This window comes from Marmota monax, unplaced genomic scaffold (genome assembly GCF_021218885.2).
Source record: "Marmota monax isolate L192 unplaced genomic scaffold, Marmota_monax_Labrador192_F-V1.1 WCK01_AAM20220418_F8-fsc00038, whole genome shotgun sequence".
NCBI lineage: Eukaryota > Metazoa > Chordata > Mammalia > Rodentia > Sciuridae > Marmota > Marmota monax.
In genome coordinates this window covers 3,543,762-3,568,105 of record NW_026692498.1, presented here as the reverse complement: position 1 = coordinate 3,568,105, position 24,344 = coordinate 3,543,762, and the positions used below count along the sequence as shown (strand labels likewise).

Here is a 24,344-nt window from a genome sequence, read left to right as displayed (position 1 = left end):
CCCCTCAGGGGTCACTGAGAACGCTGCTGCCTCTGGGGCCCACCCTGACTCCCTGGCTGTCCCCAGGTGTCCCTTGGTTGCCACCTCAGCCATTCTTGACCAACGCCACTGACCAGTAGCTCGAGCAGGAAGGAGGCTGCCCTCTGTCTGGGGCAAGGCAGCTGACACAGAGGTGCACCCTCTGTAGGGCTGTCCCCCATCACCCTCCGACGCCCTGACCCTGGCTGACCGGCAGGCCCAGCCCATGCCCAGGCCTCGTGTTTCCCACGGGCACCGGGGCCTGGCCATCCAGCTCCAGCTGCTCAGCCTGTCCTCTCTCCTCCCCGCTGTGGAGACCCCGGCTGTGTGGGGGACACCGACTCGGCTGAAGCCCCTCTTCTCAGCCTGGCCTGGCTGCGAGCTGCGGCCACAAGACCTGGTGTTTGTCAGGGGAATGCAAGAGGAAAGCGCCGGGGGCTTCCAGAAGGCTCTGTGTGGAGGGCAGCCCTGCTGAACACTAGGGCTCTGGCGCCAACCCTGGAGATGTACGCCGCGTGCTTATGCCCACGCCCAGCTCACCCCCGGGCCGGGCAGCTCTCCAGGCAGTCGGTGGGACAGGGTGGGTCTGTGCTCAGAGTGAGAAACATCTGTCCGCCTCAGCAGGCTGGCCGCGACCACACAGGCGAGCTGGGGACAGGTGGCAGGTGGCCCAAGAAGGATGGGTGGCTCTCAGCACAGGACCAACACCAAGGCCAGGGTCAGTGCAGGCTGCAAATGGAAGGGCCAGCAGGTCCTGGTGGCTCAGACCGGAGAGAGCCAGAGGGCTGACCGCAAAGCCACTCCTGAGGCCTCTGAGGATTGGCCTTATTCCAAACAAGGAGGAGAAGAGCCAGGTCCTCTGAAATCCAGGCGCACCCTGAAATCCAGGCGCACCCTGAAATCCAGGCGCACCCCGAAATGCAGGCGCACCCTGAAATCCAGGCGCACCCTGAAATGCAGGCGCACCCTGAAATGCAGGCGCACCCTGAAATCCAGGCCCACCCTGAAATGCAGGCCCACCTTCAAATCCAGGCGCACCCTGAAATCCAGGCGCACCCTGAAATCCAGGCGCACCCTGAAATCCAGGCGTACCCTGAAATGCAGGCCCACCTTCAAATCCAGGCTCACCCTGAAATCCAGGCGCACCCTGAAATCCAGGCGTACCCTGAAATGCAGGCCCACCTTCAAATCCAGGCGCACCCTGAAATCCAGGCCCACCCTGAAATCCAGGCGTACCCTGAAATGCAGGCCCACCCTGAAATGCAGGCCCACCCTGAAATGCAGGCGCACCCTGAAATCCAGGCGCACCCTGAAATCCAGGCCCACGGGACCAAGTGCGACCTGGGGAGTGGGTAGGTAGGATGAGGTCATACTGGAGTGGAGCAGGGTCAGGGCCCTACCCCAGGGATTGGTGGCCTCTAGGAGAGAAAGTGAGCCTGAGTCACACAGAGCTGACCGCACCCTCCCCAGGCGGGAGCAGAGACAGGAGGGACACGGCCACCAGCCCCCAGAGCCCCAGAGGCTGGAGAGGCCCTGCCCCGGAGCCCGGGAGTGCAGCCCGCGCAGCCTGGTGGTGGGCCTGGTCCTCTGGGGCTAGGAGAAAGCCCCTGGCTATTTTGAGGCCCGGGTCTGAGGTCCTCCCTGGCAGCAGAGGCAGCCGCAGAGAGATGGGCTTGCAGGAGGCCCCCACTAGAGCCACGCTGGCACCTGAGCTGGCTGGTCCCCCGACAGGCACTCCAGGCTCCCTGGGATTGGATGCAGGGGACCTGGGGGCCAGGAGGGCCAGGAGACCCCTCAGAGCCAGATCCACAGCGGCCCCTGCAGGGGGTGGGAGAGGCCACTCAGGGGAGGCAGGGACCTGTCACGTGCCGGGCTGCAGAACAGGAGCAGAGGCCACTGCGGTAAATCAGGCCCACGTTGCCCCAAACTGGAGAGGTGCCCGGGGCTGCCCAGACTTGGGACAATTAGCACTTGTGCATGTGGCACACCCAGCTTGAATTGCAGAGGACCTGCTCGGGAGGCGCCATCTGGAACGTTCCCAGGGTCGCACACGCACGCCCCTTCCCCTCTCACCACAGCTGTGGGGCTGGTCCACCTTCTCGGCCTCCAGCGTCTCTGTGCTGGGTAGGAACCCGAGGTCTTAGGTGCTAATGGGCTCAGCAAAGGCTCACCTGCAGCCCAGCCCCAGGTGGACTCACGGTGGCCATTGGAGGGGACAGGATACACAACTCAGGTGCCCTGCAGGGGGACATGTGGCCGAACCTCAGATAGTGAGCCGTCCTGAAACCCAAACCCCGTGGGAGGCAGCCTGGGTGGATGTCGCGCCTGGTACCCCTGCTCCCTGCTGGCGTCCCAAGCCGCCTCCTCGGCTTCTGGAACTGCTGTGTGGCTCACAGGATGGCAGCCGCTCCTCCTGAGGGCTGTCTGTGGCCCGCCACAGAAAACACTGGCTTCAGAACAGGAAAGTGGTTTCCAGAGGTAATTTCCTGTGTTTTGTTTCTCAGAGTCGTATGCAGAAGTCAGCTAATTAGGTTTTCCGTTACTTTTGGAAAAAAAAAATGTGACTTTGAAGACTTAATGTTTGCACAGTACAATGACAGTGTTCTCTCTGTTCTGAGAAGTGCCTGGTTACGCGCGGAACACCCAGAGCCGATGAGCTCTTCAGTCTGGGAAGAGAACTGGCACCAACGTCACATGACACCAGGTCTCCCACCTTGGCTGGGTTCCGGGCTGGGAAACCGCAGGCGTCGGGGACAGGCGGACATATGGGTCTAGACCATGTCCCTGGCCCAGCAGGCTCCTGTCTTTACCAGATAACAATCCAATCTACAGATGACACTGAGAACCTCTGTTTACAACACTGTCCCCCCGCCCCATTGGCAATGGGTGCTGTGTAGTGCCTGGGTGTCCTAGCCCCACGCTGGTGTCGCCCCCCCCACAATGGGCACTCAGAATACGGTGGCACCAGGGCCACCAGGGCAGTGTGGGCTAGAGCAGGCAGAAGGGCTTTGGGAGAACATTCTGTATTGTTTGTTGATTGGGAAAGAGGAGGTGTTGATCTGGGGCTCTCCAGACCCTGTGCTGGGCGAGGAGTGGCCGCTAGGGCTTGGGAGACGGTCAGGTCTGCAGCTGATCTAGACTCCTGAACTACATGGACACGGGAGTCCACATGACACCATGAGACAGGGACAGGGACGGGCAGGGGGGACAGAGGCAGAGGGAGGAGGCTCCCGACCCCCACCAACGCAAATCAACTCCTCTGACGTCAGCGGAGACCCTGGCGGCCTGGGCCCTTACGGAGAAGCCTGACCCAGAGGACAGCACGAAGCAGGTATCTCCCTCCTGTACAGATGTCCCCAGTGCACGGATCCTCACGTGCCAGTTGGGAGAGCCCTTCCAGCCTGGGGAACCCGCTCACCACCGAGCAAGGAGAGCCAGGACCGGGAGACCAGGGCAAGCCACAGCGGACAGCCCACACCTGGTGGGCACCTTGTGGGGACGTGAGCCATGGCCACCCGAATGTGAAGGTCCAGCTTGCCACTCAGGTGGGGAACTGCCCTCTGTGCCCTGGAGCAGAGGAGTGTTGCCGCACGCCTGACCTGGGCCATGGCCTACACCTAGCCACAGGCCAGCAGAGCTCACCTCCATGAGCAAGAAGGGGGCAGACAATGCCCAGAAGTGGGCATGTGCCTGTAAGGCAGCCCATGGTCCACCCACAGGGACCTTGCCACAGGGCAATGGCAGGTTAAGAGAGGGACAGCTCAGATGGAGGGAGACTAGGGGACGGATCCCCAAGTGCCATCTGGGTCCTGAGTTGAAGGAATGGACCTTTCTGAACACTTGGGAGGTGCTGAGGAACGGTTTCTGATTCTAGTGACCGCTCTGGATGCTTGCGTGAGAAGTGGCACCAGGTCCCATGGGGACACCATGACTTTGAGGGACACTGAAGATCAGGCGGGGTGAGGGGGGAATGCCTGGACTTGCTGGGAAAACAGCCTTGTGCACCTCCAGACTCTGCAGCCCAGAGAGCTGCTGCCTGGGCCCTGGGCCCTGGGCCAGCCCAAGCCACCCAGCCGGTCCTCCATGGGCAGGCTCCAGGGGGCCGGGGTCTGGGGGCCACCAGCAGCACACACAGAGCCACCTCTGCCGTCCCAGGCCACCGAGGCTCACACAGGCCTGTGGTGGTGGTTCCCCTTCTGGGTGTCCACTCCCTGGGCAGCCGAGGACACTGGGTGGCACGCTTGTGACCGCCAGCAGCCTGCAGTGGGCTGTGAGGCACATGGCAATTTGGGCTAATTTTCCCTTGCGAAGTAGTTGATCCCATAATCTGGTAAATACACTAATCATCGCGCACTGCTCTGCGTGGGCGCCCCGGTGCCGGAGTCCAGGGGGAGTGGGCTGGCGCAGAACAAGACCGCGGCCACGGCAGGAAGAACCCGCTGCCAGAGCTGGCAGCCAGGAACACGGCTCCCGGGTGCCAAGGACCCCGGGCACCCCGCACAGCGGGCACAGGCCCCCCTCACAGACAGGGAGACAGGCCGGGGAGGGGGCCGCAGGGTGGGGGGCGGGATCCAGGCTGGCAGCCCCCACCCGCCCTCCTTCCCACTGAGGCAAAGGATGAGTCACACAGCGGAGCAGGGAGCAGCGCTCTGCAGATGCCATCGGACCAGGTGGAACTTGCGGCCTGGCTGTGCGTCCTCTGCTCAGTTTCTGCTCAATAATGGAAACCTGAGCAGCTGCCGACTGTGCCCCAGGGGTTGTCTAAGAACCTCCAATCTGCTTTGCCCAGAAGATGTGGGGGTACGTGCCCAAGTGGAGTCCCCTGGGCTGGCCTGGGCTGGCAGGAGGCTGCTTTTGGCCAAGGCTGTCTCTCCTGGAGGCCTCTGCATTCGGGACCCGGGTGGCAGCTGTGGACATGGTCAGCCTTGGGTGGACATGGTCAGCCTTCCCAGCACTGACAGGTGGGCTTGGCCCACTCAGGCTGCGACTGCAGAAGCCACAAACAGGTGGCTTCAAAACCCCAGGAATAGTCTCCAGTTCTGGAGGCTTCAGGTCCGGTGTCTGGTGGAGGCCGGAGGCCTGGTTGATAGAGGCACCTGCTCGCCGTCCTCATGCGGCAGGAGGGCGAGGGAGGCCACCCTCCCAACAGCATGACGGTGGGGGACACGCCAGGCAGACTGTACAGAGGGTCTGTACTCAGAGTGGATGCCCACTTTGTCTTCCTGGCCACACGTTGACGGGAGCCAAAGCCACACCAGGGACCCCCGCACACTGCTCTGCACGGCACGGGTGACCGTCAAGTCCCTGGCTGGCCTGGGACCTGGGGTGCCCTACAAGCCCCCAGAGGGAGGTCTGGCCTCCAGGGCCTGATCAGCCCCTCGCCCCCATGCCCCGCGAGGCCTTGCTCCTGACCCTCCCCAGCCCCTGCCTCTCAGTGGAGTTCAGGAGGCTGGGCCTGGGAGGCGGTCAGGGGCCTGGGGGTGGCCCCATGGAAGGGGCTAGGCTCAGGAGGGGGAGGAGGGGATACAGCCCTGGCCCACAGGCCCTGAGGTCCAGGGCTGCGGGTGTCTGGCCTGCACTGGGCTGGGTTGTGTCCCCTGTAGCGGCCAGCCACTGTGGATGGAGGCTGGCATGGTGGGTTGAGAGATGGCCCCTAAACAGACTTGTCCATCTCTCAGTCCCAGAGCCTGTCTCCACCTTGTCTGGACAGAGGGTCTTTGCAGGTGTAACCACGCTCTGGCCTGGGGATGGGAAATGACCCTGGGTGGCCTGCTGAGTGCTCCGTGCAGGCCACGTGTCCTCACCAGAGGGAGGCAGGAGGTGTGACACAGCGGAAGAGGCAGAGGCAGGAGCCGGGCGGCCACCAGCCCGGGGATGCCTGGAGCCCCGGCGCAGGAGGAGGCAGGGAGGACCCTCCCCGGGGGCCCTCGGGCTCAGGCGTCTGGACCCCAGGATGAGGGGCTGCACACCTGCTGCTTCCACCCATCTGGCCTGTGGCACAGGACGTGACCACCATGGTGCTCCCCAGCACTGAGCGGACCCGAGCCCACTGCAGGGAGGTGGGCAGGGGGCACCCAGGTCCGGCCCCTCCCCGTCCCCTTCCATGGAACAGTCTCAGGCTGGGCTGTGGGTCCTCACCAGGCTATTGACCTCAGGGAGCCTCTGCTCCCTCAAGGTGACGTGGGGACCAGGTTGGGCGTGGACCTTCAGGGTGACTGAGATCCAAGGTGGCCATGTGGTAACCTGCTCGGCAGGGTCGGTGCTCAGTGCACGCAGTTGGCGTCGTTACTGTGACGCCCTGGGACGTAGGGGGTGGGCAGACGCCCTGCACTTGAGTTAGGGAGTTCGATGGCTCAGATCACTCACGTCCCTTCACGTGAAAAATAGCGATGGGTCCCTGCAGCTCCTGACCTGCGCCCTCTACAGTCTTGCCTGCAGGAGCTCCAGCCTGTGCCCAGCCTGTCCTGCATGGACAGCAGAGAATGGCACTTGTGTCCCCTTCAGGTGTGCAGTGAGGTCACCTCACAGGCCCTGGGCTCTGTGGCAAGGAATGGCCACCAGAGGCGAGTCGAGGCACCAGGACGTGAGCTGACCTGATGTGCGCTTTCCCTCCCGCCAGCCAGATGTGGCAGCAAGGAAGCCGCAGCCTGGGCACTGTGTGCTGGGGACGGAGGAGCCGGGGAGGAAGGAGCCGACATTACGGCCTGGAGGACAGCTGCTTCCTGCAGGTGCTCGAGGGGAGCAGGACACAGACCCCCGTTGTGAGATGAACAGTCGCCATTCCCTCCGGGCCTGTTTGTCACAGCGCCTAGCATCAACGTAACCGACGCAAAGTCCGACAGGGTTGAGGTGCTGCGAGCCGCCTCCGACGCCTGGCTCAGGGCTGTGCCAGGCGGAGAGGGCCGCCCCTCCAGTCTCAGGTTCCCACGAGGTCTGACTTTTCTGGGGGACTGAGTTTCAGGCTCTCTTTAGGAGTTCCCAGGCAGGAGGGAGGACCACAGGACAGTGGATGCCAAGCTGGGTGACGTCAGAGGACGAGGGCGGGGACACGGCACATCACCAGTGTTGCTCAGCGAGGCCCTGTGTCACAGGCTCTTCCAGTTCCGGAGTGTTCTCTCCTAAAGGACCCCACACCACATGGTCCATTCTTCCTGCAGCACACGCGACCTCAGCCCACTCTGGCTGGCCGACGGCCCTCAGGCTGCCGCAGAGATGAACTTTCTTGGTTGAGAGCACCCCGGGGCCTTATAACTGTGATTTCCCGTTCCCTCTGAAGTAAAATCCATAATAGCCGCACTGGGGCGAATGCCCAGGCTGGAGACGGTTCCCTGGGAGTCAGCGTCGGGTGAGTGACAGAGGCCACTTAGCAGCAGCCCAGGCGAGACGGGCCCCCACGTCTCCCCGTGGGAACCGCCGTGCAAACCACGGTGGCTCTGCTCGGCTTCTGGGGATGGTGCCGAACGGCCCGACTGCGACGGGGTTTGGCCCAGGCTGCTTCCTGCGTCCACACCACGTCCATTCCAGCTGCCCCCACACCTCCCAGCAGCGTCTGGGGACAGCAAGTGACACAAGCAGGCCATGGGTTTCCTGGAGATTCCCCTGGCCCAGGAGCAGCACCTTCAGGGGGCGAGAAAGTGGAGCTGTCCCTGCAGCCGAGGCACCGCTGGGGCTGGGAGTCGGGATGGGGGGGCTGACTCCTGTTCAATTGGACAGGAACACAGTTAAAAAGGAACGGTCACTGCACAGAGGAGCTGGGTCCCCTTGGACCCGCCCCTCCTCTCCTGCTCCCAGGTCACCCCGCTGTCACGGGTGCGGAGCTTTCCAGAGCCCTCTCGTGTTCCCTGGGAGGGTGTGAGGGTACAGGCAGGGTCTGTGCCTGTCACAGACGAGAGCACGAATACCGTCACAGCACGGCGCCTGCTCCTGTCCCTCCGGGTGGCGCCAGGAGGGCTGGAGGGCTGTGTGCGGTCAAGTCCTCTCTTTTCACTTCTGGGTGGTTTTCACTCTTTAACAAGGACTTGTGGGGCCTGGTGCCCGGTGCTCCCTGTAGCAGGCGGGCAGCACCGAGGGTCCCAGCTCTGAGCTCGAGGACCCGGGGGGTCTGGGGGCAGAGGCACCAGCGAGAGCAGCCGGGTCACAGTGGAGTGCAGGGCTGGGGTGGAGGCCGGCAGGCGGGCGGGAGGGCTGGGGGGCGCTGAGCCAGTCTCTGCTGACACGGGGCCGTGTTGGGGGGCTGGGTCTGCTTCAGAGCTGCCCAACAGTGACCTCCTCGTGTTTGAGAAGTCAAGAGACGTCCCTGTGAATCAAGTTCACCACTGAAGGGCTGTGTTTTGAGGCAGGCCTGCCTGTGCTTCCTAGGCTCCACCTCAACCCTGCGCTCCCCTGGCCCCTGCCCCGGCCTCCTGGGCAGCCGGGCCCACGGCGCCTGCCCCTCATCCCAGTTTAGAACAAGAGATTTCCCTTTTCCCTTTTGGATGCTGGGTTGACCCGGGGCTTCACGCACACTAGGCACGCGCTCCACCCCGAGCCACACCCGAGCCACACCCCGCCCTGATTGTAAAATTTAAAAAATTGTCATAAACACACATAAGATCCCCCGTCTCGACCTCGTTTAGCACAAGCTCCGGGCGCTGGGCACGTCCACCCTGCTGTGTGGCCATCTACCCCTCCACCTCCTCGGAGCGTCCCCTCTCCCCAGCCGGAGCCCATCAAGTCCCAGCCCCCAGAGCAGCCCTGGCTCCCTCGGGAAGGTCAGGACGAAGTTTGCTGGGCCTGGGCCCTGGCTGAGGCCCCGACTTGTGTGGGGGGCCAGGGCATCCAGGCTTCCTCTCTGCAGGACGTAGTCCAGGGCCGACGGGGCCTGCAGGTGTTGTGGAGAGGTTCCTGGAAGTCCTCGCAGGCCAGATGGCCATGTCCAGCCTGTGCCCACCCAGACCTGGACACCATGCAGAGTGCCAGGGGCCCAACTCAGGGCCGCGGCCTGCTGGTCTTCACAGGGTCTGCGTCTCGAGGCCTGGGAGAACCAGGGGACCCCGTGCCCCCAGAGACCTGAGGCCCCTGTGGTGGCCGAGGCTCCGGGGCTCACGGGAGCACACCCTGGGCTGGTGAGGCCCAAGTTGTCACGGGCCACACTTCCAGGAGGGAAGGAGAGGGGCCCCTGCTGACAGCCCACCTGTGACTGGTCTTCCTCCTCCCGTACCTGAGCCGCCTGTCCTGAGAGCCCCCTGCCCCACCCTGTCCTGAGGTCAAGGGGGGTGGCCAACCAGCCCCTCCAGAGAAGGGCACGTGGCCAGGCCTGGCCAGTCTGCGGCTCCTTTGTGGGGAGACTCCGCGGGAGGATGGAGCCAAGAACAGGGGGAGCCAGACTGTGGAGTGAGCGCTCGGGTCCCTCTGTGCCACCTGCCATGGTGCGTCCGTGCCTCGTCCCTCTGTGGGCAAGCTGCCCTGGTGTGGTGGCGCCATGTGTGTGCCCCAGTGTCACAGCTGTTCGACCTTGTCCCACTGAGGTTTGAGTGTGTCCCCCCAGAGCCATCTGTTGGGAGCTCAGTCCCCAGATTCACCTGCGGCACTTGGAATGGGGCCTTGGAAGGTGGCCAGGGTTAGACGAGGTCACGAGGGTCGGACCATGAGTGCTGAATGACAAGAGGAGACACTGGGCTGGCTCACCCTCTCTGTCCCACCTCGTGACGTGGTGACACAGCACAGGGCCCTCCACCGATGCCCAGCAGGCCAGCTCCCCAGCCCTGAGCATCCGGCCTGCGGAACTGAAGCGCAGCAAACCTCTGTGAACTGCCCGGGGCCGGGCGCTGTGTCACAGCGACAGCAGGCAGGCGGAGGTGGCCGCCCCGAGCTTCCGCGTAGCCAAGTTTGAGCACTGCCGTCCTCTGGGGCACGCCTAGGCCTGGAGCTGCTGCCCACGTGGTCACTCTGGGTCCACCCAAGCTGCTGGCCCACGGCCCAGAGCCCCCACTGGCCTGGATGGGCGGGTGCTCGCTGCTCCCTTGGGAAATGCCGTCGTGGAAGCAGCGGAGCTGCAGAGGGCAGGACCCGGCCCTTGATGGAGGCAGAGCTCACCCCACAGGGAGCTCCCCTGCCGGGCGGCACGACACTGGCTGCAAATAACACCGGCCACCATGGTGCCAGCCAGAGGACACTTGCGTTCCCCGAGCCCAGTCAGTGCCAGGCAGCTTTGGGAGTTCGTGTGCATGAACTCACGCTGCGCTCAGTTTAGTGCAGATATTTCTGTCGGCTCCTTTTCCTACATGAGGAGGCTGAGGCACAGAGAGGGGCCTCACTTGCCTGTGGATGCACAGTGAGGGTCAGGCTGTGTCCCGGGCAGGTGGCTGCCTCAGCTTCTCCACTGGGACAGGAGCTGGTGCCACAGTTCAGGCTGGGGTGGGGCGGGTGCTGGGTCACCCCCCAAAAGCTAAGGTCAGCACTGATGGGGGCATCCCTGCAGGCTTCCTGGAGGAGGTGAGAGGAGGGGTCTTTCAATATCAAGAGAGGGTTGGTTTGGGGGAAGCCAAACAAAAGTACCCATCTCCTCATTGGTCCCCCAACTGTGTTATTCTAGAACTTTCTGTACAGCTGGCAGTATCCATTCATACTGCCTTGCAATGTTGGTCGGATATCTGAAATCCCCTGACTTCAGGCCTAGCTGGATCTAGGTGCTCAGCAATTTCCCCAGAATCCCACTCACGTGACCCGAGTGCCACGTCTGGGATCCCAGGACCTCGTGAGGCCAAGCCAGGAGGGTCGCAGGTTCAGGGCCAGCCTGGGCAACTTGGCCGGTAGGATACCCTGAGCTCCCCCCGGTGCCACACGGGAAGGGAGACACCCTGGAGCCAGACACAAGGACAGTAATGACAGCCCCACTGAGTGGCACCGTCCTGGACGGGTGGAGCCCAGGAGCAGGAAGCAGAGCACAAGTGAGGGGTGTGGTCGCCCAGGGGACAGGTTCCTCCAGGAGACGACGATGCTCCGGAGCCCAGGGCGGCGGTGTCTGCGCGGCACCGAGGTCTGCTTAATGCCACCGGATCGTGACTTCAAAAGGGGAACGTGGTTGCTTTCTCGGCATGTTCTTCTGCCAGGGCAGAGAGGCAGGGCTTGAAAACCAGGCACGCACGTGGGGAGACGCGTCCCCGGCAGAGGGTCGCGGGCCATGGCCCCGCCTGGACGCCACACCCCTCGCAGCCCCGCCCACGTCCTCCTCTGGCCTCCCCTCATCCCTGGCTCTGGTGATTTACACAAGGTGGTAGGAAACCGCGGTGATGTGAGGGCAGGCGGTCACCCTCGCTCAGGGACAGAATCCATGCCACCTTCCTGGGAGGCCCTGGAGGAGGCCCCCCCCCCCGGGACCTCCTCGGAGTGCAGGGACATCGGGCAGGACCTGGATGGCGCAAGGGCCTGCCCACTGGCTCCCTGGGCAGGTGATGGTCAGCTTCTCAGGCCCTGGGGCCCTGGCCCTGGAGGAGAGGAGGGGACTGCAGGGAACCCCTCCCTCTCCAGCCTGCAAGGTCCCAGGGCCCCGCAGCCTCCTGCCGCCCTGAGTGTGACAGTTGGCTTCATCTATTTGAATGACAGACTCACACCCAGGTCTGAGTCACACTGTGACGTCCAGGGTGGAGTGACCCAGGGCCGGAGAGCAGGGCCCTGCTGGGCACAGGCTCTGGCGAGAGACACTCACCAGCAAACCCACGAGTTCAATAAACTCCACGAGCGGCAGTGTGGTGACAAGCCCTGTCCCTAGCTGGGACGTGTGACGGGGGGGGGTCTGTGCTGTCCAGGAAGGCGGCCAGCACAGGCTTGGTGGGGTGACCGGGCCAAGGAGCCATGGAGCTGGTGAGGGTGGCGCAGGGGGCGAGCCTGGCAGACGCAGGGCCTTGGCACCTACGGGAGGGGACAACGAGCTCCCTCAGAGACACAGCCTCCCCCGGGCCAGGGACACAACACGAGGCACGGGTGACGCACCAGTCCTGGAGGGACAGCAGAGCCCTGTGAGTGACCCAACAGGACCAACCTCCCAGCTGCCACACCCGGGGAGAGAGACGGAGGTACAGGGCAAGGGCAGGGCGCCTGGTGGCCGTCCCTGGACTGCACATCGGGCAGGCTCCACCTCCACCACCGCCTCCCAGATCCTCGGCTCTGCCTCCTCCTCCCGCAGGTCACACACGGCCCTGCTGAAATGCCCAGGACAGCAGAAGGAGGCCTCGCTGACCAGCTGGCCCGTCCTCTCCATCCTTCTTTCTCCTGCCCTTTCCTGGCATCTCCCAGGTCCCCCTCTGGCCTTTACCCTGATGGGCCTCTGCCTGTAGCTCCCTCTTCAAGGAACCATCCCGAACGCTCAGCTCTGGGTAGTGCTGCATTCCCCAGAGGGCATCTCTTGGGGACAGGCAGTGACCCTGGTGGGGTGCTGGAGGCAGGCATTGTGGGGAACTCCCAGGGGTCACAGCAGGTGTGACCCAGGCAGGGGAGGCAGACAGGGTGACGTGAGTGTGGGGCCCAGGGGGGTGGCCGGGTCGAGGTCTGGTCACGGTTTGCTGGTGGGGCAGGCGTGCACGTCCACCACTCATACGAATAGCCTGCTTCTGCTGCTGGCCAGCCCTGGACATTGCGAGGGCAGGCACGGCCCTGTTCAGCTCCCTGACCCCTGGGTCCTGCCCAGGGGCTGCCCAGAGGTGTGTGCAGAAGAGCTTGTTAGATGGCCCTGAAGGCCCCGGGAGTGGCTGGTCCACAGCCCAGGCAGCGAGCAGCTTCTAGAGCCCCGCCCCTTTCTCTCCCATCTCTGCAGCCGGCAGTGCCCACCCAGGCTCCAGGGATGGCCAACTCCGCCAGCTAAAGCCCCTACAGGGCACTCAGCACGGCCTTCATTTGTCCACCTACTGGCTCATGTCCCGAGACCCCCCAGCGACTAAAGGGCACCAGAGAGAAAGGAGTCCATGAGAGAGGAGTCTGCCCAGTGCAGCAGGAGATGGGCAGAGCAGGAGGGAGGCAGGTGGACAGGACTCCTCTCAGGGGAGCCAACGGTGCCAGACACTGCCCGTGTGGAGATGCCCACTTCACTGCCCCCTGCAGCCCTTGCCCTGGGAGCCTGGGGCGTGTGCAGCCACAAGCTTGGGGGACATGATGTCTGTAAGATATGCCCAAGGACTCAGGACCACCCAGGCACTGGCCAGGCAGGGGTCATGGGTCAAGCTTTGGGGTCAGTCTAGACTCAGACGTCCCTGGGGCCCTGGGCAGCCACTCAACTCCGGCAAGTCTCAGTTCATCACTGAGAGAGGGCGAGCTGTCACTCAGTCATGGTCCTCCATGCAGACAGGCCACGACGGTGGACAGGGAGGGACAGTGCAGGAGGGAGAGTGGAGAGCTGCCGGGAGGCTCCACTGCCCAGTTCTCTGCTTCAGCACCGGGGACAGAGCTGGTGCCTGGGGTTTCAGGACTCTGGACAGAGCCAGCTACCCGGGTCCTTTTCCTACCCTCCTCTGCCCCTTGCTGGCACTGAGCAGCCACACAGCTGTACCCACTCAAACTGGCCGTGGGGCCCTCCCTGGGCCAGCCTTGGCCACGCCTCACCTGGGCCCTCTGCAGTCCTGCCCAGGGAACCTCGGGCCCACTGCGGCCCGTGGGCGAGGCAGCTCTGGTGAGCCCCGTCCTGACCCACCTCGGGGCATCGCCCTCTCTGCCCTGCCAGCACCTCCCGTGAGCTGCCCATCTGTGTTCCCCCTCCAGCCTGGCACCCGGTGGGCACCCAACTCTGCTGCAGGGACGAGTGCACAGAGTTCCAGAAATGACTTCTAAATCATCAGATGTGCGGAGTCTCGTGACGGCAGGGCCTGTGTGACGTGCTCCACACACTCTGCTGCTTACAGGTACCACACTGGGGCCACCGCGGAGCCACGTGCGCCAGCTCACGCACCAGGAGGAGGCAGAGCTGGACCCAAACGCTGCCCGTGCCCTTGACAGAGACTCCTCCCCGCCCCTCTCCAGCCGGGGGCAGTGCCATCTGCCAGTCCCATGGAGACTGAGCACAGCAGCCACGGTCCCCTGAAGTGATTCTGAGTCTTTTTTTAGCCTGAAATTGAAATCACTGATGCTTCAAATTAGAACCCGGGACGAATGGGCCAGGTCTTCAGACCTGCCACAGCTAAGTGTCCACATCCACCTTCTCAGCAGGACTCTGGGTGGCTCCTCAGCCGGAGCCACCTGTTTCCAGCCAATATGGTCGACAAAGAGAAGGATCCCTTGGTCCAGGAAGGCCGTGTGCAGAAAAGGGGTTCAACCTCCAGGGTGTGCAGCGGCTCCCTCGGAACAGGGGCTCCTTCTGACCCTTGGGGACACAGACCCCAGGCACCTGACTCCAAAGGCTGTGAGCCTCAGGGAGCGGACCCCAAAGGCATGGCTTAAAGCCACAGAACTAGAAAGATTCCACACTCAGAGGGACATGTGTGGCTTCACTTTGACATGAGACCAGCAAGACACTGGCCCTCAGAAGCCAAGCGTCCCTGGGAGCCCAGCTCAGGAGCCTGGCCACCACCTGCCTCCTGGCCCCATCGGCTGGAGCTTCGTCCGTAACTTCGTGTTTTAGTCAGTGTTTTGCTGCTGCGACCAAAAGCCCTGACAAGAAAAACCAGAGGAAAGTTGACTGTGGGTCTTGTGGTTTCAGAGGTCTCAGTTCCTACATGGCTGGCTGCACGGCTCAGGGCCCGAGCGGGGGCAGGACACTCGGCAGCAGAGTGTGGCTGAGGAAAGCAGCTCAGGACGTGCCACCAGGAAGCAGAGAGAGAGAGACTTCACTTGCCAGACACAAAATATCACGCCCCAGTGCCACCTGCGCCAGCCCCCCGCCTGCCTACAGGTACCACCCAGTTAACCCCATCAGGGCGCCAATCTGTGCTCTGGTGAAGACTCTCCCAACCGAGTCATTTCAATGCTAACCTCTCGCCTTGTCTCACTCGGGAGCTTTCGGGGGACATGTCACACTTAGTTATTGAATCGTCGCTCGAAACCGTGTGAATAAGATCCACAGGGCTTTTGGAGGATCTGGGGTTGGACTGAATTCCTCTGTTGGCCACTGGGACCCCCAGCAGGACACGTGACAGTCTCTCATGGTAACCCAAAAGGTAAGGTGGGGAATGTGCACTGTGAAGTGTGGCCGGACGCTCAGCTGAAGGGTCCTGGCAGCCGAGAAGCCACAGAGGCTCGGGCCTGGGCCCCTGGGTTTGTCATTAGAGGGTAAATGGGCACTGAGAAGGGAATTCCAGGATTACCTAAAAGCCAGCCCTGTGCCAGAACAGCATGACGCAAGGTGGCGGGCACCCCAGGAGCAGAGGCTCCGTCCAAATCAGGAGGCCGCCTGCCAGGGCATCAGGGCAGGGGACGGGAGCAGGTGCCCGCACTGGCTGTCACCCTGCAGTGAGACGCAAGGGGCCACCACAGCCAGCATGACCTCAGTGGCCAGGGCCCGGCTGTAGGTGGTGGCAGGGGGTGGGTGCTTCACAACTGCTATGTGCTCGAGTGGCCGCGGGAACAGTCATCTGTCATTGTTAAAACTGACTATTATGTGCTCAGCTAACGCTGCTCGGCCTCTCCTCTGAGTCAGACATCAGCAACAGACACGCGGATCAACAGCGAGCACCCCCCGGGCCAGCCGCACGCGGCACCGTGCCCCGCGGCCTCCATACGGAGAGCCTGGGGCCTCACGTGGCTATGGCAGGTGCCGGTGCTCCCGACCCCCCATTTCACCAAGAGGGAAACCAAGACCCCAGCGAGTCCACGCTGCTGAAGAACGTGGGCCAGGACAGGTCGGGGGAGCTGGCCTTCACTTCCTTCCCTCCAGGTAACGGTGCGCTGTCCGAGGGCTTGCAACTGGCCATCTCGCCAGCTGTGCTGGGGGCAGCGGTTGAGGCGAACATGCCCGGGAGTCCAGAGTACACTTCCGAGTCCCTCCTCAAGTTCCAGCCCAGGAAACACGACCCCTCTCGCGTGGCCTCTGAGGACAGCCCCTCGGCCTTCCTCTCAGCCTCCTCCCTCCAACACAGCCGATTAGAAAGCCGCTCGGCAGCATCTACCTCTAGTGCGAGTGTTTAATAGGAGGAAAAGTAATTAGCAGCCCGAAGTGTGGCTTCCCGAGGACGAAGGGTATTACCGCCTGCTATAATTGCAAGGGAAAACCTATTTAGGGAAATTAACACAAAAACGAGAGGGGCCACTTCAGGGCCAAGAAAACAATCACAAAAACCACAGGAGTCTTCTCGGCCCTGGGTGAGGCTGGCGGGGAGGCCCCGGAACAAGACTCGCTCCTCCCAGACCAAATGACGCCCCTCCCCAGAGTGGACAGCCCCCCAGGAAAGATCTCCCCATTGATGAATGAACACCCGTCCACCATGGGTGCTGAGGAAAGTCCGAGACAGCAGGGTCCGGAGACAGACGAGGGTGCAGCCCCTCTCCCAGGGACAGTGTGTCCTTCCCTCCCCGTGGCCCTCTCAGGGGAGTGGTGACAATACCACGCGACCATCTCACGTTGGTCCTGGGAGCTCCTGGGAGGAATAATTTCTAATGTTCTCTTAGGAATCCGCACCCGTGTCTGCAGGCCTCCGGCTGCTCCTCGGTCTTGCTGCCCTGTGATCCCTGCCTGGCTGTCCGGGCTTCTCTGAGGATGGATCCCAGACGCCAGAGTCCCAGGTCAGCTCCGTGGGTCCTGTAACACACTGTCACGTCGATCTCTGCAGAGCGCACGGCAGCTCGTTCACCTGGCAACCCCAGGGTGTTGTCACCGGCAACAGCTAGAGTGACGAAGAAGTGCTGGCTGATTCCAAACGAGCCCGGCTCCACCGTGGGGTCTCTTCTTCCCTTGGCCCCTTTATACATCAGCACACAAGAGTCTCGGGGGCCTGTGAGCTGGGCCTGACGCCACCGTGTCAGCCGCCCTGGGCCGGGTCCCCCCCTCCAGCCACCAGCTGAGTGGCCACGACCCTGGGCAGGTCATCTGGCCTCCGTGTGCCTCAGTCCCCTCATGTTTCAGATGGTGCCCACAACGGAGGACATCTATGAGGACTGCTATGGACCAGAGGGCACAGCACAGGGCCGGGCAGGGACATCAGTGGCCTCAAAGGACTGGGTCTCCTCTGATCTTTGTTGTAGGTGCTGTCTGCCCTTTGGACACTGACCGTGGAACTGCCTTATGGACTATTTTTGAGATACAGGATGTGTTCTTCTTCTTCTTCTTCTTTTTTTTTTTTGGTATGGGGAATTGAACTCAGGGGCACTGGACCACTGAGCCACGTCCCAGCCCTATTTTGTATTTCATTTAGACACAGAGTCTCACTGAGTTGCTTAGTGCCTCGTTTTTGCTGAGGCTGGCTTTGAACTCGTGATCCTCCTGCCTCAGCCTCCTGAGCCCCTGGGACTACAGGCGTGTGCCACCACCTCTGGAGAGGTCCAGGGTGTTCTAGTTACGAAGGAACTCTAGGAAAGGCTTAAGTGTCCAAGCGGGGTGCGTGGAAGGACAGCTGATCCTACGCCAGGCTAGCACGGTTTCTGGGTCTACGTGGGACCCAGAGACTGGATGGAAGGCCAGGGACCAGGTTCAAAATGCCAACTTGCAAGGTCAGCAGTGGTCACCCTGCCTGCCCCTGGGGCCCAGCAACACTCTAGCACCCAGACCTGGAAGCCTGGGCTCCCATCTCATGGTTCTGAGTCAGCAGGTGGCTGGGGCCTGGGCGACTCCCCTACCCAGCCACAGCAGCAGGACGAGTCTGACTGTAGTCCTGCAGGATGGAGGGACAGCCCGACCTCCACCCGCGAGCCCTCCGCATCCTCCTGAGGACTCCCGTAAACTTGGAGGTGACCTCTGACGTCTCCCGCCCCATCCACTGGAGCAAGTTGGCCTCCCATGACAACCTCCAGGAGACAGCAGCCAACAGCCCCAAGCCAGCGCCTCCTGGAAGCTCTGCCCACAGTGAACACCAGTGTGGGCAGGTGTCCCGTTGTCCCCAAGGGCCAGGGCCTTTCCTGGCAGGTGGCGTCCCTGCCTGTACATCTGACCTGCAGGACAGAACTTGCCCTGCTCCCCTGCAGCCTCCCAAGCCTCCGGGCCCTCTCCTGGGTGGCTGCCACCTCACCAGCACTGCCAGGAGAGCCAGGGCACTGGCCTCAGGGGCTGCAGCAGGGAGCAGCCATCCCTCAGGCCGTGGCCCCAGCCCCACACCCCCTGCCAGATGGCCGAGGCCACCTCTGAACCTCTGCTTGTACTAAGCATGCTCTGGTTTCCTCGTCATTATTCCCCAAACGATATCATATGACAACCACTGACCAAGCGTTCATGTTGCATTAGGTGTCACAAGCAGCCCAGGGACAACTGGTAGTGCACGGGGGTGGGGGGGGGGGAGGCACCTCGGTCACAGGCAGACACACACCGTTCATGTGTGAGCACACCCTGCCGTTCCACACGTAGGACTGGAGCATCCCCTGGGGTCCTGGGGCCCGCCCGAGGACAGGGACAGAAGATCACACACAGCCCTGCAGGGCCACTGGGCCGCCGTGACCAGATGTCCTCACCCACGGGCGCACGCACCCCCCTCACCTCTGAGAGCGAGTTCACAGAGCGCACACTGACACCGTCTGTCCCTTGTAATCCCCAACCTGAAGGTAGCCAGTCACAGGGAATTTACCCCAAGGGGTGGGGATCAAAAAATCCCCAAAAAACAAAAGACGAATTTCCCAAGGCCTCCGCGGGGGAGACGGTGAGCCCCAAGGCAATCAGGCACGACAGGAGGCTTCATTACGGGTCCAGTGCCCAACACGGTGACGGGGTCAGGGCGGGCTGACAAAGTTAGAGGACAGAAAATGGAGTTCCGTGGGCGCCGGGGACTTCAAAAGCCGACGCTGTCTTCAGAGGAGGCCGCTTGGCCCGTGGTTCAGACCTCAGCATGCGTTTTACAGAGAACATAAAAAGTCTGACATACTTTCGAGGCTCTTTCAAGCAACAGAGGGAAGAGCAGGTCTGCCAAGGGACATGGGGGACAAGGACCTGAGAGCTCAGAAATGCCACCGACTCTAGGGGTGGCCTCAGGCCAAGGCGGACATTCACTGGGACACGTGAGGCTATTTCAGACAATCCCCCCAAGGTCGGAGCTTCTCGCTGCTGGGGACCACACCTCGGGGGACTAGGTGCCCTGTGGCCAAGTCCAGGGGCCAGGAGGCCACGGCAGGGGTCCTCCGCTCACCCGCCAGCACCCAAGGGGGAAGAGGACTGGAAGGAGGCGGGTCCCTCTAGGGGACGGGCCCCTGTACCCTGCGGACCCCGTCAGTGCTCAGGCTGCAGTGACCAGTGGGGACTGTGCCAAGGAGGCCAGGTCTGCCTTAGGTCACGGGGGACACCGTGGCTCTGACGCAGCCCTGATGTGCCTCAGGGCCAGCCGTTCCTAGAATCCTGGAATCCAGAGGTTCCCCCAGACCGAGACCTGCTCCAGGATGGCAGGGGCGTTTTCATGAAGGAGCTTGAAGGCGACACCAAGGGGCTTGAGAAGGAGCCCGGACCCCAGGAGGCGTCAGTCTAGCAGGACGGCCCCCTCCGGGCCCTGGGGCTGGGTCCAGGCGCAGCAACGCCCGCCCGCCTCCAGGCCGGGCTGCCCGGGCTCCGCCTCAGCAGACCAGGTTTCTTTGATTGAGGAAACAATCCAAGGAGCCAAACAAGGCGGGCAGGAAGCTCCTGTCCCCCCAGCTCCGTTCATCACTGAAAACCCAGAGCCGCACCAGCACGGCCCTGCTCCACACACAGGCTCCCCATTCACAGACCCAGCCGCCCGCGCCCAGGCCACGCCTCCCCCTCACAGGAAGGGGATTTACATCACAACTGCATCCTACAGAAGATGATTCAACCCAGGCCTGCCTTTTCAGGAGGGTTACAAACCCAGGGAGCCGCTCTGAGGGGCCTCGACCGCCCCAGCTCCCAGGGACCCCAGTTAGCGCACTCTTACCACAGCCGGGCTCTGGGGGTCGAGGATGACCAGGGGACACACCTCTCCACCTGGCCTGGCCCTGCAGTTTCTGCTCTGGGTTCCCGTCAGCCTCTCAGGGTCTTGGGAAGGCTACAGAGATCCTGGCTGGCACGGCAGTCAGTCCCGAGATCAGGCATCACGCAGGGAAACGGCTTCAGGGGGCTCTGGCGCCAGGGTGGACGTGTGCTGCCACCAGTGGCAGGTCCCCCACGTGGCGGGCAGGCCTCCTACCCGCCTCTCCCACCCACTGTGGCTCTCTGATCCAGGTGAGCAGGGCTCAGGTTTAACACAGGGGAACACCTAAGAGATGGGACCTCCCACCGAGGGCCATCCAAGTCCACCAAAACCGTTGACAATGACCGTTTCCAACCTAGGACACATCTTTCTGTTCTCCAGAAGAGTAGCACATCCCTTCAGGTGGAATGGAAAGCAACACTGAAATCTGCACAGAGGCCAGGGCTCGGACGCACTAGGGACTCGACACCCCACACGGGTTCGCGGGCGGGGGGGCTCCCACCAGGGGCATTCTTCAAAGTGGCGCCTCTGAAAGGAGGAGCTGTTTCCAAACTTCCGGGCACACGGGCTCCTCCCGTGCTGTCAACTCCAGCCACCCTCTCGCCACGCTCCTTGGTCTTTGAAGACCAACGTCCATCCAACAACGGTAAATCAATCAACTTCTCAGCCACAGACCACAGGCCCTGCCGACTTCCCTGGACACAGCGCCACACAACTGAGCCACCCAGGGATCCACAGCACACGTCCCCAACGTCACGGCAGCCGTGTCCCTTCTTCCTAGCTTCTACAAGACCAACGTTCCACATTCACTTCCAAGGACTCCCAGCCGGAGCCCCAAAGGCAGCCCCGACACAGGGCCACAGGTGGAGGCAGCCCCATGGTGGCCCCTCCAGGGCACCCGACTGCGCCGGCTGGGGGCCTCCTCACGGCCCTCTCCCCACGGAGAGTCGGCGCTCTCCCCAAACCAGAAGGCGCAGACAGCGAGTTCCTACCTCGATCAGGAAGTCCCCGGTCCTCAGCCCGGCCTGCCAGGCCACCCCGCCTTCGTCCACGGACTCCAGGTACTGCAGGGCTGGGAACGCCGGTGTTGGCGTGAACTCTTCAATGGGGGTGTCGGCTGGGAAAACAAGAGGCCCCTGGTCACCAGCTGAGCCCCATGCCCTGCCCGCTTCCCCAGGGACCCTGGCGGGGAGGGTCCTGCATCCCCTGCGGGGAGGGGTGGTCCCAGCCCACTCTCCTGGGGGAAGGGCCGGAGCCTCAGGCCTTGGCCAACGCCAGCCCGGGCCATGGCGCCAACTGCACGAGGGCGCCTCCACCATGTTCCTGGGCCTCCCTGCCGGAGCCACAGAAGAGCGTGCTTTGCGGTACATGTCTACACGCCTGTCATTTTCTTTAAAGCGCCAGTGACTAAACATTTTCAGTTCTAAAAATGGAAAAGTTCCTCCCCTACCACAGGGCGCTGAGAAACTCCGCTCAGAGGCACTTGCCAATTTCACGTCTACGCAGACTCGCGGGCCAGGGCATGCGTCGCGGAACATGGGTGCAACAGAAGGCTGACCCCTCGGGGGGCTGCAGATTTGGAATCTGCTGGTCAGCCCTCTCCAGGGGGAGCCTGGCTCTCGGTGACCACTCTGTGGCCATGGCACAGGAGGGCCGGGCCTCCACCTTCAGCAGAGCAAGGCTTGGTGTCTGGGGCCCACACAGCTGCCCCATGGAACTCGAGGGCAAGAGAAGGACTTTCCTGGCAGTCAAGAGGGGCGGGGGCGGGGGCGGGCAGAGGCCGGGAAGACGCCCGGGCAGGGGGAGGGGACGCCCGCAGACGGCAGGACGCTCACATGGGAAGAGTCAGCCTCCCTCTGCACAGACCTCTGTGGGCCGCCTGAGCCCACAGCAGGTGGGCAGCCAGCAGGGAGGAGGCTCCCTGGGCTCAGTGGGGCCCAGCAGGGCAGCGCGGCTCCGGGGAAACTTCCCCCTGGCTGAGCCACAGCCACACACGCGGTGGGCAGATGTCTCCTCTGGTGGGGGGTGCCATTTTGTCTTAGTTTGGAAGGGAAGTCCCCCACTTCCAAGGGCAGGTGGTGGCTGCGCCTCCAGGGGCCGCATCCCAGAGCCTCCACCACAGGCCCGGGGTGTGTGTGCTGCCAGCTGGGTCCACGGCCGAGGGGACCATCTTGCCACTTTCCCTTGGCAAAGTCACCTTAGAGACAAGCACACAGATGCCTGCCGCCCTTGGAGCTGAAGCCACTTCCAGACAGCGGCATCCCGGGGCTGACCAGGGGCTGGTGACTGTGTGTCGGAGCCCAGGAGCTCGGAGCAGCCCCAGCGTGGCCGCACGGAAGCACAGCACACAGCAGCTGATCCCCCATGATGGGGAGGACGGTGGGGGAGGGAGGGAGAAGGAGCCCTTCGGAGCAATATCGTGTCTAGAAAATTCAAAATATGCCCGAAGGAGCCGTGTTTTCGGGGAAGGCGGCATGCCGAACAGCACTGTTGTCTAGCAACCGAGCGCCCGGGAAAGGCTTGCTCCGAGCCCTCGCGGAGCCGGGGACGGTCTCCACACAGGCGCACACACACATGCAGAGGGACCCGCTCTTACCTTTCGCCCCTCGGAGCACGAACCCGAAGCCCTCATTGTCCTTCTTCTGCAGGACCACCGTCTTGTCCTCGATGATGCAGTCACTGTAGAGAGAATTCCGGGGACAGCGACCATTATTGTAACCCATCATCATCACGGTGGCTGCTCCTCCGCCGGGGACGCTCATCATCACAGCCAATTAATCACCCGGCTCGCCGGATCCAGGCAGCATGGAGGAGACTGGGCGGCCGCGAGGTGCAGGAGGAGCTGGGGGGGCTGCCGGGATAGGCGAGCGGGGCACAATGGGATGTGGGGGGGGCGGGCGGCGCAGGAGCCAGGGGGGAGGACTCAGGCATGCTGGAGCCGCTGCCCGGCTGCAGAGCGGGCTGGCTCCAGGCGCCCGGGGGCTGGCCAGGACACCACCGCCCAGAGCGAAGAAAGTAAGTGGCCCGGGAGGCGGCGGCGGCAGGGACAGCGGGTGGTACAGGAGCTCCCCCCGCCCGCCTCGGCCCGACGCATCTTCCAGGGACGCGGAGGAGACAGCCCGAGAGCCGGGGGCGGCGGTCCTGCTTGGCTTTCTCTGGAAGGGGCTGGAAAGGCAGGCTCCCCTGCTCCGCGCCCGCGAGCCGCCGCGGCAGGCACGAGACGAGACGCAGGACCTGTGCCTTCCTCCGCGCCCCGCCCTCTCCGTCCTAGGGAATGCGGTGTGTGGCAGGAGCCCCCACAGTCATCTGACGAGCCCACTGTGTGGCCGGCGGCCGCCTGGGCGTCATCCCGCGCAGGGGAGCCGCAGCTGGGCGGGCAGCAGGCGGGAGCAGCCGGCGCTGTGCCTCCCGAGGCCAGCCAGGGACTTCCGCGGCCGGCGGGGGAGGGGCTCCGGCAAGAGGAGCCGGGCCACTGGGGTCACAGCAATGCCTCTGCGGGCAGGGGCTCCTCCGAGGAGACTGGGTGGCCAGGGACGGAGGCACGGGCAGGCGGCTACCCTGCGGCCAGGACCTGAGCCGCGCTGTCCCCTGAAGGCATGGCATCTCTCTGCTCAAAGACGCCAAGGAGCCCAACTTCGGTTACCTGCCAAAGCCTCCTCTCACTCACACGGCACTCTGCCACTCGCTGTCCACCCCCAGGCTCGCGCGGGCGTAGGACAGAAGTGAGCCGCCCTCGGGGCCCACTGCCGCCCTCCCCGCCTCCTGGTGGCCTGCTGAGGGGGAGGGAGAGAGGTGCCCACATCCCACCAGGACCCAGCGGTGGCCGGAAGTCAGTCAGGAGCCAGGAAGGCCCTGCCCAGGGAAGCAGAGGGGAGGGAGGGAGGGAGGGAGGGAGGGAGGGAGGCAAGCCAGGGCCAGGGGCAGCAGGGGACAGGGCACCATGACAGAGGCCCAGACAGAGAGGGCGGCAGACGCCCTGGGGAGGCGCTGGCCCACGGTGAGAGGTCCCTGTGAGTGGGGGCAGCTGGGCTGGCCTAGGCTGGTACCTACAGACCGGGCAAGCCCTGGTGTCCAGCACAGCCACCCGGACAGGGCGGCCCCGGAGGAGGGACGGGGCAGGCAGCAGCCCCTCGGCCCCGTTTAACAGGGGAGGCCAGTGAGGTTCTGATTGGCGGGGGACACAGCCGGACAGGGCACCGGCCTTGGCGGCACCAGATTGCTGGTGGGGATGCACTAGGAAGGCCCCATCGTCCCGGGACGGGCCACCAGGGCATGAGGATGGGGACGGGGTGGACCACAGCCACCTAGGGGCTG

General features: G+C 63.5%; 1 protein-coding gene across 14 annotated transcripts in view; it reads right to left on the bottom strand.

The window, feature by feature from the left end:
• Positions 1 to 24,344, bottom strand: part of Shank2 (SH3 and multiple ankyrin repeat domains 2) — a 402,506-nt gene that overhangs the window by 91,813 nt on the left and 286,349 nt on the right. For all 14 annotated transcript variants that reach the window (XM_058579387.1, XM_058579391.1, XM_058579384.1 and 11 more), the window contains 2 exons: positions 22,627 to 22,709; positions 21,023 to 21,147 (listed from right to left, as the gene is read on the bottom strand). In XM_058579387.1, the coding sequence (XP_058435370.1) occupies positions 21,023 to 21,147; positions 22,627 to 22,709 (208 nt within the window). The remainder of the gene's footprint in view (positions 1 to 21,022; positions 21,148 to 22,626; positions 22,710 to 24,344) is intronic.